This window comes from Haliotis rubra, unplaced genomic scaffold, assembly GCF_003918875.1.
Source record: "Haliotis rubra isolate DU_JTF1 unplaced genomic scaffold, ASM391887v1 Scf223, whole genome shotgun sequence".
In the NCBI taxonomy this organism is placed as follows: Eukaryota; Metazoa; Mollusca; class Gastropoda; order Lepetellida; family Haliotidae; genus Haliotis; species Haliotis rubra.
In genome coordinates, this window is record NW_025766259.1 from 1,020,061 (window position 1) to 1,039,984 (window position 19,924).

At 38.4% G+C, this 19,924-nt stretch overlaps 1 protein-coding gene across 1 annotated transcript in view; it reads left to right on the plus strand.

The window, feature by feature from the left end:
• The window catches only part of LOC124277542 (sodium/glucose cotransporter 4-like), a 32,585-nt gene extending 13,913 nt beyond the window's left edge, over window positions 1-18,672 (plus strand). The window contains exons 5-13 of the mRNA XM_046713251.1: window positions 4,191-4,296; window positions 8,243-8,323; window positions 11,608-11,822; window positions 12,825-12,960; window positions 15,239-15,346; window positions 15,608-15,927; window positions 16,548-16,769; window positions 17,516-17,708; window positions 18,470-18,672. Of these exons, the coding sequence (XP_046569207.1) occupies window positions 4,191-4,296; window positions 8,243-8,323; window positions 11,608-11,822; window positions 12,825-12,960; window positions 15,239-15,346; window positions 15,608-15,927; window positions 16,548-16,769; window positions 17,516-17,708; window positions 18,470-18,672 (1,584 nt within the window). The remainder of the gene's footprint in view (window positions 1-4,190; window positions 4,297-8,242; window positions 8,324-11,607; window positions 11,823-12,824; window positions 12,961-15,238; window positions 15,347-15,607; window positions 15,928-16,547; window positions 16,770-17,515; window positions 17,709-18,469) is intronic.
• The last annotated feature ends 1,252 nt before the right edge of the window (window positions 18,673-19,924 follow it).

Below are 19,924 nucleotides of genomic sequence, written 5' to 3' on the forward strand. Positions count from 1 at the left end.
CTGGTCCAGATTCGATTATTTACATATCTCCGCCATAAAGCTGGAATATTTCTGAGAGCGGCGTAAAACTAAACTCAATCACTCACTCACCAAAAAATCCGACATGAATCTTATTAGACATTGACGTGCACACCTACTACTGTACTTTAATGGACGTTCGCGTGTTTTTGTCATTCAAGCAAAACGCCAATCAAATTTGTATTCAATATGCCCTTACACTTTTGCCAATGTGTAGATGTAATGCAAAGTTCATACTCTTCGTTTCTTCATGTTAATGAGTGCAACGATGATCTTCACGTATCCTTTTGTAATGTGAAAGTACAGAGGCTTGCTCCAGTCCCTTCCAGAAAACCCGTGAAGATTCGGGTTAGAATTGATCTTCAGTAACCCATGATTGTCGTATGAGGCGATTAACGGGATCAGGTGGTCAGGCTCGCTGACTTGGTTGACACATGTCATCGTATCCCAATTGCGTAGATCGATGTTCGTGCTGTTGATCCCTGGATTGTCTGGTCCAGATCGATTATTTACAAACCGCCGCCATATAGCTGGAATATTGCTGAGTGCGGCGTAAAACTAAATTCACTCACTCACCCTTCCAGAAATGTCTATACTAGCTGGATGAATAATCTACACTGACATTTATGTATATACTGGATTAATATACACTGCTATCTACACACGCACGCGTACGCTCAAAAGACAGTATAAAAATATCTGTCCAAAGTTCGGGGAGTTTTTCTTACTCCCCACAGGAACAGGCTATGCTGGACAACGTAACTCAATTTCAATGAATAACAGTACCTCATAACAATAAATATATGGGGACTATGTAACATAAATGGACCAATCTACTACGTAACATGTATGAGAATGTTAAAGCTTGTGTCAGGAATAACACTGTACTCTCTGAAACGTTTGATGTACTTATTGGAGTAAGGCAAGGTTGTGTACTCAGTCCTTTTTTGTTTTCCTTCTTCATAAATGAACTAGCAGTAATTGAAAATAATTGCTCCGGATATCTTTCATCTTTTCCTTTAATTATTTGCAGATGATAGTGTTCTCATCTCGAGTACTATCATTGGCCTACAAAAGCAAATTAACGAACTAGAAAACTACTGTAAAAAATCATGCATAAATGTCAATATGGATAAAACGAAAGTAGTTGTTTTTTAAAAAAAGGGATGAAGTTATCAAAAAAGGAAAAATGGTTTTATAAAGGCAGATCTAGAGAGACTACTACTTCATATAAATACCTTGGTGTATACTTCACTAATCATCTTTCATGGCTGGTACATGCAAAATATGCATCTATTCAAGCACGAAAGGTATTGATAGGTATATTGATGAAATATAAAAATACTTGGGGATTTAAATTTAACATCCTTTTTTAGAATATTTTGATGTTAAAATCAAACCAATTATACTGTATGGTGCGGAAATATGGGGATTTAAATACTTTGATTCCATAGAAAAGGTACATTTATTTGCTTGCAAAAAATTACTCGGGGAAAAGATGAGCACATCAAATGTTACGGTATATGGGGAATGTGGCAGATACCCGCTAATCATCTCTTCACAAATCAGGGCTATTAAATATTGGATAAGGTTATACAGTATGCCATCCTGCCGTTTACAAAAATATGATGTTACTATATGACAAAGAAGGTAAAAAGAATTGGACAACACATGTTAAACAACTACTATTTTCTACAGGATTTAATCATTTATGGTATGAACAAAACGTTGAATGTTCGTCATTGTTTTTAAATGCATTCACTCAAAGATTAAAAGATATTTACCATCAGAAATGGTTGGAAACAATTTCATTAGCTACAAAATGTAACTATTATTCAATCTTTAAACACACATTTATACTGAACGTTATTTATCATGTGTTAATGTTAAGAAATATAGAATAGCTTTAGCTTGTTTCCGTTGTTCATCTGATGATTTATTAATTGAAAGAGGTAGGTTTATGAATATCAAAAGAGAAGATAGATTATGTAGATGTTGTAATAATATTCTTATAGAAGACGAATATCATTTTCTTCTACTATGCCCAGCATATAATAATATACGTAAAAGTATACTCTCCAAAAAAAGAAACGCATATAGGAATTTCAACTGTAGTTTTATGTATATTTTGCAACATCTTATAGGCTTTATGAGTTAATGAAATATAGCTAAATTGCACACTGGGAATGCAGACATCCGTCTTTGACACCAACTCGAGGAAAGTCAGTTTGAGTATCACATGGAGACGTGTGGTGGCGCTGAAGTCAATACCTCGTGTGACCACCGTGTGCATCCAGAACTGCACGGCATCGCCTCGGCATCGAACGAATAAGTCTCAGAATCTCGTGTTGTCCAATCGCAGCCCACTCGGCCTGTAGTGCCTGTGCGAGTTGCTGAAGTGTCTGGGGCTGATGGGTTACGGTGTCGTACCCGTCTGTCCAGGGCATCCCACAGATGTTCGATCGGGTTTAAGTCCGGTGATCTTGAGGGCCAGGGGAGCACATTGATGTTGTGGTTCTGGAGGAAGTCTCTAGTGTGAAGTACTGTGTGGAGCCTGGCATTGTCCTGTTGAAACACCTCCCTCTGACGATCAATGATTGGAAGGAGGTGTGGGCGTAGGATTTCGTCACAGTACCGTTGAGCTGTCAGGTTGCCCTGGATCATCACCAAACCACGTCTCCTACGGCAGGTGATCGTTCACCACATCACAACACTGCCCCGGTCGAATCTGTCCTCCTGGGGAACGCAAGCGTCGGCGAAACGTTCACGTCGACGTCTGTACACCCGCATTCTTCCATCGCGTCGTTCCAATAGAAATCGTGATTCATCACTGAACCAGATTCTACGCCAATTCGGTAGGTTCCAGGCCTGAACGTTGGTGCACCATTGAACTCGATGTCGACGATGTTGTTGTCGAAGCATAGGGCCAAAATAAGTTTTTTTCTGGCACCTAAACCAGCCTCTCTTAACCTGTTCCTGACGGTCTGTGCAGAAAGCCTCCTCAATCCGGGTATTTGTCGAGCGGTACTGGTCGCCGTAACTGTTCGATGAGGCAGGTGATGTACCCGGATGTAGCGATCCTGCGCCGCAGTGGTCGCTCGAGGTCGCCCACTACGAGGGGCATCTGCTACCGAATTCTGCAGGCGATATATCTCTCAGAGCCGTGAAATGGTGCTTTGGTGAACATTCATGCGTCGGGCAACTGCACGTTGAGACTGGCCAGCTTCAAGCAAACCAATGGCGATATGACGGTTGGCTTCACTTACGCGTGGCATTTTGCGTTTGTCAACAATACTCCAAATACAGAGAATAATCGACAGACAGCGATCAACCTTTAAAACCCATCATTGAGACTATCTGATCCCAAACTTTCACGTGTATTGCATGTGAATTGTGTATTCTGTGACACTACACGCCGAAATTGTAAATCATGCTGTTAAATACGGGTATTTTACGGATGGTGCGTTTTGTTGTGATGTTTCAAAACATAAACATCATAGGACTCATAAACAGAGGAAAACCTTTTGTAAAATGAATCACGTTTTAATTCATTGCTACATGAAATTGCTATTTAATGATGTGTTTCTTCTTGGGGAGAGTATATATTAAAGAACTCTATTTTGTCCATCCATCAATTGATAAATTTTCGTCTCTATTGAATTCTTCAAATGAAAGTGTAATTGAAAATGTTGCTGTTTTCATTTATCAAGCCATGTTGATAAGAAATTTGTATATATGAAACGTACTATAGGCCTGTGGCCTCCTCAGTACTGAAATAAAGATTGAATAAATATAACAATTATATATAACCATATGTATATAATTAATGTTTCAACAGATGCTGGAGCCAGTCTAAATGGTGCAACAGTTTGCATGGCACATGGCGACCATTATTGTAATCAGACATTTTAAAACTTTCTCTTGCTTTCTCTAAAACATTCTATTGCTCGTCGGCAACTAACAAGTACTTCTTTGGTGAAATATAGTCAGTTACCATAACATACACTACTACTCACAAGCACTAATCTCTTCGGCGATTGTTTATCTGGCGATACCCGACCAAAGGGAGAGATGAACAATAATAAATGAGAAAGAGGTAGGTAGTTGTGAGCAGTAGTGTAGTGGATGTTTCACGAATGTGCCCTGTTTACCTTTCTCTGTTTTTCCTTTAGTCTGAGATCTACACGGGGGCGTTGTTTATACAGCTACTACTCGGATGGAACATTTACTACTGCGTCACCGGTATACTGACAGTAACAGCCTTCTACACCGTCTTAGGTCAGTGTCACATCGACCGCATCACGTTTTTTTGTTGATAGTAGAGATTTAACGAGCTCAACTGATCAACTTTCGCACTGCGGAACTTGTAACGAAACATCCAAAAACAAAGGATATCAATAAAAGACAGAACATTATAATTGGTAAAAGTTATATCAGTAAAATATTCCAAAATTTTAATCATTATGATCGATATCAAACTTAGATAATTAATACATACTCTCCAAACATTAAACGCATACTAACCACAAGACATATTACCATACTCTTGGCTGAACTGTTCATCCAGCAGAAAATGGGTACCCGGTGGAATAAGTCATGTGTCTATAACCTTCTAGCACACCTCACAGGCTTGGGTTGTCCGGGTTAATAATGTGCTATGTTATTGATTGTTAACGCTACATAGAGCTACATTTATAATAATTTAACATAGGTTTGGAATTTATTTTCTTCATACTTTTAGGGAACATGTTTCAAACTGGGGATCGCACCAATAAAAAAGAAAAACACTTTTGCTTTACTCCAGCTAGAACTAATTTCAGTGAAAACGACCGGCTAACTAACAACTATTAGAGTGAGTGAGTGAGTATGAATTTACGCCGCTTTTAGCAATATTTCAGCAATATCACGGCGGGGTACACCAGAAATGGGCCTCAAATATTGTACCCTGTCTGTTATATTTATTTCCGGTACTGAAAGGCCACAGGCCTGTAGTACAATGCATTTATAAATCAATATTTACACGCACGGATAATATACATGAAGAAGGGAACATAATCAACTTTTGGTTACATTGTGTTCTGAGATATATTCTGTCCTAAACAACATGGCATAGTAAACAAACATGGACAAGTTTTGAAGTATAATATGGGTTTTGTTATTCAACAATGCTGAGAATTTATAAAGGTTTGGATGGGCACAATAATATTTCTTAATATACAACTTTCTGATGGAATTATAAGCAGGGCAAATTAAAAGAAAATGATATTCATCTTCTATTTGGTTAAGATCACATAGTTTGCAAGTTCTATTTTCTTTTTTGACATTTTTAAATCTTCCACTTTCGATAGATAAATCATGTGAAGAACATCTCAATCTGCTTGACGCTATCCTATACTTTTTTACGTTTAGACATGAAAGATAAGTTTCGGAGTCAAAGTACATTTAAAACATCTTATAATACAGACATTTACTGAAAGTGATATCTTTTCAAACCATTCTTGCAAATAGATATCTTTTTAATCTTTGTGTTAGTTCTAAAATAAACTTACCCTCAGAATCAACATACTGATCGTTCCATACAAAACCAAACCCTTTCGAGAAAAAAAATGTCTAACAGCAGAAACCCAATTTGTGTGTCCATTTTTATCGAATAGCATCATCATATTGTAACATTTCTTTGGTAGCCTATAAGAAGGCATCTTCAGTAATTTTAACCAGTATTTTATAACTCTGATATTTGTAAATAAGTGCATCGGGTATTTACCACATTCTCCATACACCATTGTATTCATCGTATTGGATTTAACACCAAGAAATCTTTTACATGTTTTCAATTGAACTCTTTCAATATCACTGTAATAATTTAAACCCCATATTTCGGCTCCATACAATAGAATTGGTTTAAATTTTGGCATCAAATATTTTAAAGTATGAACTTATATTTATGTCACCAAGTACATTTAATTGTTTAAAGATACCTATCATGACCTTTTGTGCTTGCAAACAAGCGTAATTAACATGTGTTGTCCAAGATAAACAATTACTAAAGAACATTCCCAAATATTTGTACGAACTGGTGCATTCTAATTCTTCACCTTTATACAACCATTTCTCATTTTTTGATAAACATCCCCCTTTTTTAAAAACTACTACTTAAGTTTTATTTCTATTTACAGCTAATTTGTACTGGTCACAATAATTCTCAAGTTCTTGTATAAGTCTTTGTAAACCTGCAACAGTGCTTGAGAATAGCACGATATCGTCTGCAAAAAGCAGAAGAAAAATATGTACTAGGTCAGGGTGTAACTGTATTCCATACTCACAATTGTTTTCAATTTGGGTTGCTAATTCATTTATGAAAATGAGAATAAAAATGGGCTAAGTATACAGCCTTGTCTTACCCCCGATTTGTAGTTCAAACGAATCTGAGAATTCATTGTTATTCTTAACACAAGCTTTAACATTTTCATACATATTATGAATAATTTTTTCATTTTAGGACTTAGACCATGGGTATTAAAAATAGACCATAGCTTTTGTCTATCAACTGAATCAAATGCTTTATCGAAATCAACGAAAAGTGTATAGAGTTTACCACCTTTGATGTTGAGGTATCTCTGTATAATACTTTGCAATATAAACATATTGTCAGTAGTCGTATATCCATGTCTAAAACCTGCCTGAGATTCATTTATTTTATTCAATGTCTCTCCCCAAGCTACTAATCTTCTGTTAATGATAGAAGTGAAAACCTTACTAAAAATACTCAAAGAGTAATGCCTCTATAGTTATTTGATTATCGATACTTCCTTGTTTATGGAGCGGGACAATAATGCCGATTGTCCAACAAGTTGGAAAACTACCATTTCTAATATTATATTGAATAATAATTCTAAATATGGTGCTAAAATATCTGCCGAATTCTTAATTAACTCGGGTATTACGTCATCAATACCTGGTGATTTATTGGTTTTAAGCATTTAATGCTGTCCAGAATCTCGTCCCTACTAATAGGAGAGTCCAGCATATCCTCTGTTAGCGCAAAATTAGGGTCAGGAGACGTTGATGGATTTGCGTCGTCAACAAAGTTATCAGTATTATTATCCGTTTCTAAGTTGAGAAGATTTCTAAAATGTTGATGCCACTCATTCATACTAATATTGTTTTGCTACGATAGAAGTGTTCAAAGTTTTCAGTTTAAGCCAAAACATTTTGAGTCCCATATGCTATTTTCTATGTCTAACCGCTTTTCTTTAAAGTAATCAAGTCGCTTTTGTTTACATACTACATTATATTCATTTCTTATCTGACAATATTCTTCAAATGACTCTCTTATCTTTCGATTTTCCAAACTTATTTAATAGCTTACAACGTTTAGTTTTAAGTTTCTCACATGCACTATCACACCATTTGTTTGATATTTTCCTTGGTGTACCAATTTTTTCTTTTCATATTTTCCGCAGCTAAACAGAGAGCATTAGTGACATATTTAATGCTGTCATCAATATTTGTGAATGCATTATCAACTGATTTATCAAGTAATGATTGAACATGATCCGAAAACAGATTCTCTTTAAATTGTTCAGCTTTATCGTTTTCCCAGAAGAACTTATAAGCATTATTTGATGTGTGTCACACCCGTCAGAATATCTAACATGATCTGTCTTTACTGATAGTGTTATTGGTAAATGATCTGACTCGATACGAGATTGTATGCCAAAAGCACCAACAAAGTCAAATAATATCGATGATGAGATAATGTAATCTATTAGGCTTGTACCATTATTGCCTATATACGTAAAATCCCCAGTTTCTAGGTCGCTGCCACATCGCCCGTTCATAATATGGATATTCATGGTAGAACATAGATCTAGTAAGGTTTTACCAAAATGGTTTAGAGTTCTGTCGGCGGAAAACGTTTTAGATTAAAAAAATCAATTAAAAAGTCCCAATAGGATTCTTTTTGATTTTCTGTGTATTCTAATAAATCATCCTCTACAAAGTCCAGGTTCGTGCCAGTTCGAGCATTAAAATCACCACCACAGAGAATATAAACATCTGGTAGATGAGATACAATATCTAATAATGAATCTTGAATGTGGGGAATCGAACCCGGGTCTTCGGCGTGACGATCCAACGCTTTAACCATTAGGCTACCCCCCGCTCAAACAACAACTATTAGTAGCAATGTGGTAGGTACATGGATGTGACTATGTATTTGCAGGAGGACTGGCAGCAGTGATCTATACGGACACTCTACAAACTGTTGTGCTCCTGATCGGAGCGACCGTACTTGCAGCTACCAGTAAGTAACAGATACCTGGACGCCAATAGGTAACGTTGTAATGTGACAATGCCTATGCTTCTACCATAAACGTTTGACAACAAAGCGTACAAACGCTACATGTTCGTAATACTGTTTCCCCAACGCACACTAGAACATTACCACAACGTACAATACAACCTCACACAACATAAAATATAACATTACCACAACGAAAAATACAACGTTACCACAAAGTAAAATGCAACGTAATATACAACGTTAGGATAAAATAATATAGAGCATCACAGAACGTAAAAAACTACGTTACCAACAAGTAATATAGATCATCAAGGAACGTTAAATACAAAGTAACAACCATGTAATATAGAACATCACAGAACGTATAATACAAGATTACCGCCAAGTAATATAGAACATCACAGAACGTAAAATACAACGTTACCACCAAGTAATACAGAACATCACAGAATGTAAAATACAACGTTACCACAAATTAAAATAGAACATCACAGAAAGTAAAATACAACGTTACGATAAAGTAATATAGAACATCACAGAACGTAAAATACAACGTTACCAAAAAGTAATACAGAACATCACAGAACGTAAAATACAACGTTACCACAAATTAAAATAGAACATCACAGAAAGTAAAATACAACGTTACGATAAAGTAATATAGAACATCACAGAATGTAAAATACAATGTTACAATGAAGTAATATAGAACATCACAGAATGTAAAATACAACATTACCACAAAGTAATATGGAACATCACAGAATGTAAAATACAATGTTACCATAAAGTAATATAGAACATCAAAGAACGTAAAATACAACGTTACCATTAAGTAATATATAACATCACACAACGTAAAATACAACGTTACCACAAAGTAATATAGAAGATCACAGAACGTATAATAGAACGTTACCTCCAAGTAATATAGAACATCACAGAACGTGAAATACAATGTTACCACAAAGTAATATAGAACTTCACAGAACATGAAATACAACGTTACCACAAAGTAGTATAGAACGTGACAGAGCGTATAATACAACGTCATCACTAAGTAATATAGAACATCACTGAAAGTAAAATACAATGTTACCAGAAAGTAATATAGAACATCACAGAACGTAAAGGACAACGTTACCACAAGGTAATATAGAACATCACAGAACGTAAAATACAACGTTACCACAAAGTAATATAGAACATCACAGAACGTAAAATACAACGTAATTAGAAAGTTATATATAACATCACTCAACGTAAAATACAACGTTACCACCAAGTCATACAGAACATCACAGAACGTAAAATACAATGTTACCACAAATTAAAATAGAACATCACAGAACGTAAAATACAACGTTACGATAAAGTGATATAGAACATCACAGAATGTAAAATACAACGTTACCATAAAGTAATATAGAACATCACAGAACGTAAAATGCAATGTTACCACAAAGTAATATAGAACATCACTGAAAGTAAAATACAACGTTACCACAAAGTAATATAGAACATCACAGAATGTAAAATACAACGTTACCACAAAGTAATATAGAACATCACAGAACGTAAAGGACAACGTTACCACAAAGTAATATAGAACATCACAGAACGTAAAATACAACGTTACCACAAAGTAATATAGAACATCACAGAACGTAAAACACAACGTTACCACAAAGTAATATATAACATCACTCAACGTAAAATACCACATTACCACAAAGTAATATAGAACATGACAGAACGTAAAATACAACGTTACTAGAAAGTTAAATATAACATCACTCAACGTAAAATAAAACGTTACCACCAAGTCATATAGAACATCACAGAACGTAAAACACAACGTTACCACAAATTAAAATAGAACATCACAGAACGTAAAATACAACGTTACGATAAAGTAATATAGAACATCACAGAATGTAAAATACAACGTTACCATAAAGTCATATAGAACATCACAGAACGTAAAATGCAATGTTACCACAAAGTAATATAGAACATCACAGAATGTAAAATACAATGTTACCATAAAGAAACATATAACATCACAGAATGTAAAATACAACGTTACCATAAAGTAATATAGAACATCACAGAACGTAAAATACAACGTTACCATAAAGTAATATAGAACATCACAGAACGTAAAATGCAATGTTACCACAAAGTAATAAAGAACATCACAGAATGTAAAATACAATGTTACCACAAAGTAATATAGAACATCACAGAACGTAAAATGCAATGTTACCACAAAGTAATAAAGAACATCACAGAATGTAAAATACAATGTTACCACAAAGTAATATAGAACATCACAGAATGTAAAATACAACCTTACCATAAAGTAATATAGAACATCACAGAATGTAAAATACAACGTTACCATAAAGTAATATATAACATCAAAGGACGTAAAATACAACGTTACCATTAAGTAATATATAAGATCACACAACGTAAAAGACAACCTTACCACAAAGTAATATAGAAGATTACAGAACGTAAAATACAACATTACATTACGTAAACTATACCGTTACGATAAAGAAAAATACAACCTTACCACAAAGTAGTATACAACGTTAACACAAAGTCAAACTATTTTTACAACGTTGATTTAATATAAAACATGTTTCCACAAAATAGCAGTGCGGGTAGGTGCAAATAACAACGCTGGGGAGACGTAACATTGCTGGATGAGCTGGGTTTCATGCCGCTTTGATCAGTATTCACGGCGTGTCAGCCTAATGTGCAAGGAAATCACAGATGGAGCCTGGTCTGACACCTAAACAAACAAATTTGAACGAACGCGACAAACATTTGGTTTACGGAGGATGGTCAAAACGTTCTTTTAACAATATATAACGTTTAACGTTCAGTTTTTCGAAAGGTCTCCCCTACGACTTCGCGTTGCAGTAGTCTTCTCTATAGTAATACAAATTTATAATAAAATATATAACATTTTTTACATTTGATACGTCAGACAATATTACAATGCAAACACGTGAGTACGAGTAGCCAGAGCCGAATTTACTGAATCGTCCTTTAAGAATATTGATCAGTGTTTATTGTAAAGTTATATTGTCAAGAAAATTTAATGGAACCTTTCTCTACTTTCCTGGAAATCGACATCCGACATATTTTATTTTGAGATGTCCGTTTTGATAAAACTGAAACTAAAACTGGCTCTTCAAATTTAAATGTTTTCAATGGTATTACATTTTCAGCTTACAATTGATCATTTTTAACGTATAATATCCCAGGCCTCACTAAAGTTGGTGGATTTGAGGGCTTGCACGAGAAGTACCAGTTGGCAGCGGCAGAGTATACGTTTGCCAATACATCCCTGTATTCATGTGGACTTCCCCGGAACGACTCATTCCAAATCTGGCGCCACCCAATCACAGGAGATATCCCCTGGCCAGGGGCCCTGACAGGGTTGAACATCCTTGGACTATGGGTGTGGTGCAGTGACCAGGTGACTTCAAGTAGAACAGCGTCTCATCACGTCTCACGAATACCACTATTCATATTTATGTGAAGTGTTTCACATTTAGCGTCAGTGCTCAGCAATATTCCAGCTATATATCGGCGGTCTGTGAATAATCAAGTCTGGACAAGACACTCCAGTCATCCACAGCATGAGCATCGTTCTACGCAAATGGGATACGATGACATGTGTCAAGCAAGTCAGCGAGCCTGACCACCCGATCCCGTTAGTCACCTCTTACGACAAGCATGGGTTACTGAAAATCAATTCTAACCCGGATCTTCACGGGTTCACGTTTTAGAAGGAAAGTGGGAACATGTATTTTTGGGTAAGACCCGTAACCCATGCTTGTCGTAGGCGACTAAAGGGACTCGAATGTTACAGACAGCTACCATACAGCTGGAATATTGAGTTAACACTTAACTCACTCCCACACTATTCCTGTATAAACTGACGGACAAAAGAAAGTATACACCCATATTTGTTGGTGATTGATTGGAACAAGAAAGGGTGTTCGATGGTTAAGTATAATTTGATATGCGTACTAGTGTTTTGTTATGTTACTATTTCCAACCGAGTTACATTTGGATGACACTTGTAATATGTTGGTCAAATCTAATTCCAATGGTGTCGTTTCTTTGGCCCATAGAAGTGCACGATATGCATATCAGTGTTAAACGCACTTTCTCACCTAAACGACGAAAAACTACATGATTATACATGCAGATACACGAAACAAATTATATACATGAGCAGATGTGCATTGCAAGTTGTTCTGGTTTGAGTTTCGGAGACAGTAGACTTCATCCTTGGCTGAATGTTTAACTACTTTAGTTTAATGTTCAAGTTTCAAGCGTCTATTTCATATTTGATCTAATTACTCAAAAGGTAAAGAACGCCCGACATGTTCGTATGACTATTATTGTTTTTATGTACGATGGACCAATAGGTTTTGTGTTTGTCATCACATGGACTACTCGTGTGTCTCAGATCATCGTCCAGAGGTCGCTGTCAGCTAAGAATATGGAGCACGCCAAGGGAGGTTCCCTCTTTGCTGCTACCCTTAAAATCACACCGTTCTTCTTGTGGATCCTTCCTGGCATGATTAGCAGGGTGCTCTTCCCAGGTATATGTACCACTAGATAGTGTATGTACCGCTGTTCCCCTAGATAGTGTGCAGGTACATATACCTCTGTTCCCATAGGTAGTGTACGGGTACATGTACTGCTGTTCCCCTAGATAGTGTGCGGGTACATGTACTGCTGTTCCCCTAGATAGTCTGCGGGTACAAGTACCGCTGTTCCCCTAGATAGTGTGCGGGTACATGTACTGCTGTTCCCCTAGATAGTGTGCAGGTACATGTACTGATGTTCCCCTAGATAGTGTGCAGGTACATGTACCAATGTTCCCCTAGATAGTGTGCAGGTACATGCACCGCTGTTTCCCAAGATAGTGTGCAGGTACATATACCTCTGTTCCCCTATATAGGGTGCAGGTTCATGTGTCGCTGTTCCCGTAGATCGTGTGTAGGTACATGTTCCGCTGTTTCCCAAGATAGTGTGCAGGTACATATACCTCTGTTCCCCTAGATAGTGTGCGGGTACATGTACTGCTGTTCCCGTAGATAGTGTGCAGGTTCATGTGTCGCTGTTCCCGTAGATAGTGTGCAGGTACATGTACCGTTGTTTCTTCAGATAGTTTGCAGAAATACCTACCGCTGTTCCCCTAGATCGTGTGCAGGTGCGTGTATCGTTGTTCACCAATATACAGTACAACCAGAAATTATTGAGAATTTAAAGATAGTAATTTTTATTTTATTTTTTTCACTCATTACTCACCTATTAAATGTGAATATTAGCAGAACATAACTCCATTTCCAAAGACAGGTGAACAGTTAGTATTTTGTCAAGTTACCTTGGGCAGCAATGCAGGCTTCAATGCGGCGGGGCATACTACTGATAAAAGAAGTTAGAAAGTCGTGGTCCATGCTGTCCCAATATCGGACCATCTCTTCTTCATTTCAGCAATATTTGTTAGATTTTTCTTATTGACACTTTCCTTCATAAGTCCCCAAACATTTTCTATTGGATTTAGGTCAGGGCCATAGCTTGGCCAATCTAATAATGTCATATTTGGGTCCGAAACCAGGCCTGTGAATGCTTTGAACAATGTCTTGGGTCGTTGTCCCGCTGGAAAATCCAAAAATGTCCATAGAACACATGAGCAGATGGCAGTAAATGTCCCTCGAGAATATCTGTGTACCGCTCAATGTTCATATTCCATTCAAATACACAGAGGGTCGTTGCCCCTAACACAGATATGCCACCCACACGTTAAATTTCGGACTGTACTTTGGGCGCTGATACGGAGGTTTTTCAGTTTGTTTGGACCAGAATTTCAGTGTATTAGGAAACAGCCACACAGAACTTTCACCTGAGAAAATTACATTGTCCCAGTTCAAATTTCTATGCTGTAAGCACTAGTTCAACCTTCGCTCCTATTGTTCAGTGTTCATGATTGGTGATAGAATTCCTCGACTATTCTGCCAACCCATTGCATGCAGCTCAGTTCTAATTGTCTCCTTACAGACAGCCACAGTTCCTCTATCAATCATATCCAGCCTTAAGTTTTCTAAATTCCTTCGTTTGCCTTTAGAAACAAGAATACCCCCGCCTCCTGTCACCGACAGTCAATTTTCTGGGCCTACCTGCGCCTCCGTGGTGCTCAATGCCATATCCATTTGCAATATTTTTCAAAACACGATAAACAGTGGACAAGGGGATGCCTGTTCTATTTGAAATCACTTTAGCTGATCTGATGTCCTTCTTATAATAGTCTAAAATCAACTTCTTCTTCTCTAAATCATCCATACTGAGGATCACTGAAAATGTCGTCTGCTAGCAAGTAAACAAAGGGGGAGAACTCTTCACAAACTAATGTAAAAGGATTAACGGAGTTGTCTCTCTTCAATGAAACCAAGCACTTGATAGCTGGTCAAGGTTGTTTATACTAGAAATCCAATTAAACATATTCCTAAAATTCTCAATAATTTCTGGTCATACTATACTGTTGAGGTACATGTACCGCTGTTCTTCTAGATAGTGTACAGACATGTACCGCTGTTCCCCTAGATAGTGTGCAGGTGCGTGTACCGTTGTTCACCTAAAAAGTGTTGATGTACATGTACCTCTGTTCTTCTAAATAGTTTACAGACATGTACCGCTGTTCCCTTTGATAGTGTACATGTACTTCTACCTGTTTTACCTTAGATAGTTTGCAGGAATACCTACCGCTGTTTCCAAAAAGAGGTTCAGTGTGCAGGGTAGCCAGCTACTTGTACCCAACGTGTGAGTGAATACCCTTCGCTCTCGCCGACAAAATGATAACATAATCCTACATTGCAGATGAAGTTGCCTGTGCATCCCCAGAAGAATGTTACGCTGTGTGTCAAAACAGGGCGGGGTGCAGCAACATTGCCTACCCTCTACTGGTTCTCAGGATACTGCCAGAAGGTAGGTTGTGTCAGAACAGGGTTGTGTGCAGCAACATTGTCTACCCTCTACTGGTTCTCCTGTGCTGCCTTAAGGTAGGTGTCTGACAAGTTACTTCACAAGCCAAACTGCTTTCAACAGATCTCATCAGTGAAATATATCAAGGAATATTCACGATTACACAGATAGTTCAAATAGGAAACCCCTTCAAATGCTGGCGGACATCAACGATGCCATGACTCAGATGTGAAATGAATTTGTCACCTTCTGATATATTTTCAGGGTTGCGAGGACTGATGCTGGCTGCGGCTCTGGCTGCCCAGATGAGCACGCTGACGTCCATCTTCAACAGTGCCAGCAGTATGTTCACGATAGACATCTGGCCGTATCTGAGGAAGAACCCGTCCAATAATGAACTGATGCTTGTTGGACGTCTTACAGTGATTGCATTGACAGGGTTTGGGATTCTCTGGTTACCCATACTGCAACAGTCTCAGGGGGGACAACTCTGGGCTTACCTTCAAGCGACAGCCTCTTACACTGCACCCCCATGGACCATGGTGTTTCTACTGGGCATGTTCTGGAAGAGAACAACTGAGCCGGTTTGTTTCAGTCTACTGTTGTCTTGTTAACTTAGTTCTGATTGTGTATGGTTTCAATACATGTAGAGTATTTGGTAATTTTAGGCTTATGTTATCCTGTGCATTGCGTCTTGTGCCATTAGGCCGGGGTTATGCAAGCGTTATGCTCTACATTGTGTCCTGTGTCATTAATGTTTTGTTAATGTTGTACAATACAAGATATTGCATTATAAGTGATTGTCGATTGGGCCATAGGTGTTGGGCGAGTGTTGTACTGTACAAGGAGTCTTGTGTCATGAATATTGTGTTTGCATTGAACGATACAAGACATACAAGTGATTGTCGAGGCCATGGCTTTCTGAGTCATAGGCGTTAGGCGAATATTGTGCTGTACTTCGCGCCATGGGTCATGAACGTTTGATGTGTGTTGTGTTCTATATGGCGTCTTGTGGGTTGACTGCATGCCGTATTTTGTGCAAGAACGTCATCCAAAGACAATCCCCCTTTACGTCAGTACAGTAACGTCCGCTTAGCAATAGAGATCAGTGGTTATGAAGAAGCCATCAGTTCTTCACCACTAACTCTTAAACATATTGTTTAAAGCTGTGTTGTTCAAAATTATATCCCATACCTCCTAACAGGGTGCTTTCTGGGGTCTGATGGTTGGACTAGCGGTTGGTCTGCCTCGGCTGGGTCTGGAGTTCATCTTCCCCGCGCCGCTCTGTGGAAGTGGGGAAGCAGACGATAGACCCGCCATCTTGAAAGATGTCCACTTCCTGTACTTCGCCCTGATCCTGGCGGCTGTGTCGTCCTTTGTCATCGTCATCGTCAGTCTCAAAACTGAGCCAAGATCTCCGGAAAAGGTTTTAGAGTGACAAAAATCCTATCTGATCTGAAATGATTTCACGTGTGCCCTGTTCCAAACCCTATGCCAAAGAAAAGCTTTTGATCCCCAATTGTGTCAAGCGTCAAATAATAATAATAATACATTAATTTATAGAGCGCGTAAATTCACAACAGAAATGTGCTCTTTCTGGGTGAGAAAGTGTTAGGTCGTGTTTGAACACCTTAACCAGGCTGGGGAGTATTTTTTCGTGTTCATTGTCTCAGAGGGAGGGAAGTTGGTTTCACACAACGCCTACACGATCACAAAACGGATTGTATACATGACAGAAATGTGAGCGTGTTTTGAATAAGGAGTCCTAGGCTAAGATTTTTGGAGCTCTCTTAGAGTTAAGATAGTCGTAAGTTTATTTAATGTATGGCACTTACGACGATCTTAACACTAGGACAGCTTCGAATATCTTTGTCCAGGATGACGAGTGACTGAGTGTCCACGACTTGTTGGGCGGCAAAGCGGCAACCCAGGAAGTGTCAAGGGAATGACATAGTCCGTCTTTACGATGTGAGCAGTGACGTGGGTTGTCCACACACAATTTTCTAACTTTGCATTAAGAGACTCATCGGATAGGGAAGTACAGCATACCGATTGACAAAATATGTCTGAGCGAATGAATAGTATAAACTGTACACGAAACTATGTGCCCGAATACTGTGGTTTTTTTTAATTATTCCATCAGTTTGACGACATCAACATCATGTGTTGCAGCTACGTCGTGTGACGTGGTGGACGAGACATGAGGAAGACCCGGAGTTGTCCGAAGATGAGGAAACGCCGGACACCGACGACAGTACTGAAATGAAGATAGAAGAACCGGTTGAAACCGACGTCGAAGAGGAAAAGACGTCTACTCCGGGGACTGAGGTGGAATTTAGTCACAGAGGCACCACGAGGAACAATGGTAGGATATGGGTGTGGTATCATCTGCAGCACTTTCGGCTGTTAATTTCACATAGATTGGATTTACTACCGTTAAACCCCTGATTGTTGTAAGAGGCGACGAACTGGTCGGGTGGTCAGGCTCGCTGCCTTGGTTGATACATGTCATCGTATCCCAATTGCGTAGATAGATGCTCATGCTGTTGATCACTGGATTGTCTGGTTCAGACTCAATTATTTACAGACCGCCGCCATATCGCTGGAATATTGCTGAATGCGGCGTAAAACTAAACTCACTCAGTCAATCACTCATGTAGCTGGAATATTGCTGTGCGCAGGGTTTAACCTTATCTTCACGGGTCTCTAGTGGATAGAACGTCGGGGCGGAGAGCTTAAGGACTATCTCGATCCTCTGTCTCCGCCATTCCTTGTTAAACTAGGCCATGGTATCTCAATGGGGTAGCGCTGTAATACGGGCGCATGACTAGTACAAGCAACCACGCATATACATGTTACATTGTAAGTGCAATAATCCTCGTTAAAGCCCGCTTCACTTCATAACATAGAAACCTACCGCTTGGATGATATCACTGGACAGGAGAAATGTTTTCGCATCCCAGGTTAGATCTGGGATTCTTAGAATAAAAGGGCTACAACCAGAGACCATATATGGTCTCTGCTACAACAAAGGGACGTACTTTGAGTTTGATGAAAGAACATATTAACTGTTGATCATTTCCGTAAAATGAATCGCATATTAACGTATATTTCTGCTCATTGCAGGAGGCTGCAGACAAGTCATCAGCTGGTTATGTGGGTTTCAACAAGTATCCCAAACAAACATGACCAAGGAGGAGAGACGAGCGCAACGGAAACTACTAACCAGTCTTGATGAGAGTGATAACGCCAAGCAGCTGCTCAACGCGGGCGCCATCTTGCTGGCGACACTGACAGCGTTTCTTCTCGGCTACTTCAACTCGCAATGACACCTTCTTAACGGACACGTCTTTCAGGAACACGCATTCCTCTTGATCATGATACATGTCAAACATAGGCTTGTGTACTGGCTCGTTTGTCAAACCCTGTTGTGCGATAGCCAACTCCAAGACACTGCATTCTGTAAAATTCGATTGTGGTACTATCTGTCAAATTGGTCTTTGACCTTGTATCTTGGTACCCTGCAAAAACACACCATCTGCGATAAATGCTTTACAAACTTTAGGAAACAAAATATGCAAGAAACATTGTGTGTGTTTGAGACAGATAAAATGCCTCTAGAATCAAACTTAGATATTAAAGTGCATAGAAAAAGCAATTTGAAACTACAATCGCTCGTTAAAGTGACTGCGCCCCCTTTCATGTTTACTGAAAGAGCTTGTTTTGGAGACACTACCCATCCCCTTTCAGATGACGTAACCATAAGGACATAACTTATTTAAATGATTTCACTTATTCACACATGATGCCAAGGGTTCAAACTAAATACTGAATGATCGCACCAGTGCCATTTTGAATATGTGGACACAATGTTTTTGAAAGATTAAAATGGGTGTGTCCTTAAAAACAACCTCCGACTAAATATACATCAAGCAATCCAAATCAATCCAAGACCGTTCATCATGACGGGACTATACTGAACATTTTTATATGATATTATCTGAGGGCAAACCATTATCCAAGAGGTACCAGTAGACAGATCGTTTTGCATTTTTTGCATTTTTTTTTAGAAATATTATACCCCAATTTGTTGTGATGACTAGTTCGGAATGAAATGCATGTGGACCCATTTTTTTGTAAATAACTCTTCATCCAATGATCTAATAGATCTCAAACTGTGCAAGTGGATGTTTTGTCAGACAACCTAATCACATTGTAAATCACCGATTTTATGCATTTGTGTTAAAGAATGTGTCTATGTAACTGTCAACGAAATAAACAGCAGAACGCAGACGGCTTGCAGAGGGAGGGAGCCAATGGCCTGTAACAGCGGCAGTGTTGGGTCATAAAGGTAAATGCACGTGCAGTTCATGATAGTTACCTGTGCACTGCACAGTGATAGACCGTTTGGATCATTCACATTGACTACTTCTAGCTGTCATCATGAAAGCTTATTCAGATGATGCTAAAAGTTTAATTAGAAATGTGTTGAATATTTTTTTAAAAGAGAGCAAACGTAGCAAACCGATTTATAAGGTGTTGGATTACATTAAACGTACAACTTTTGCTCTTGGCATGAAA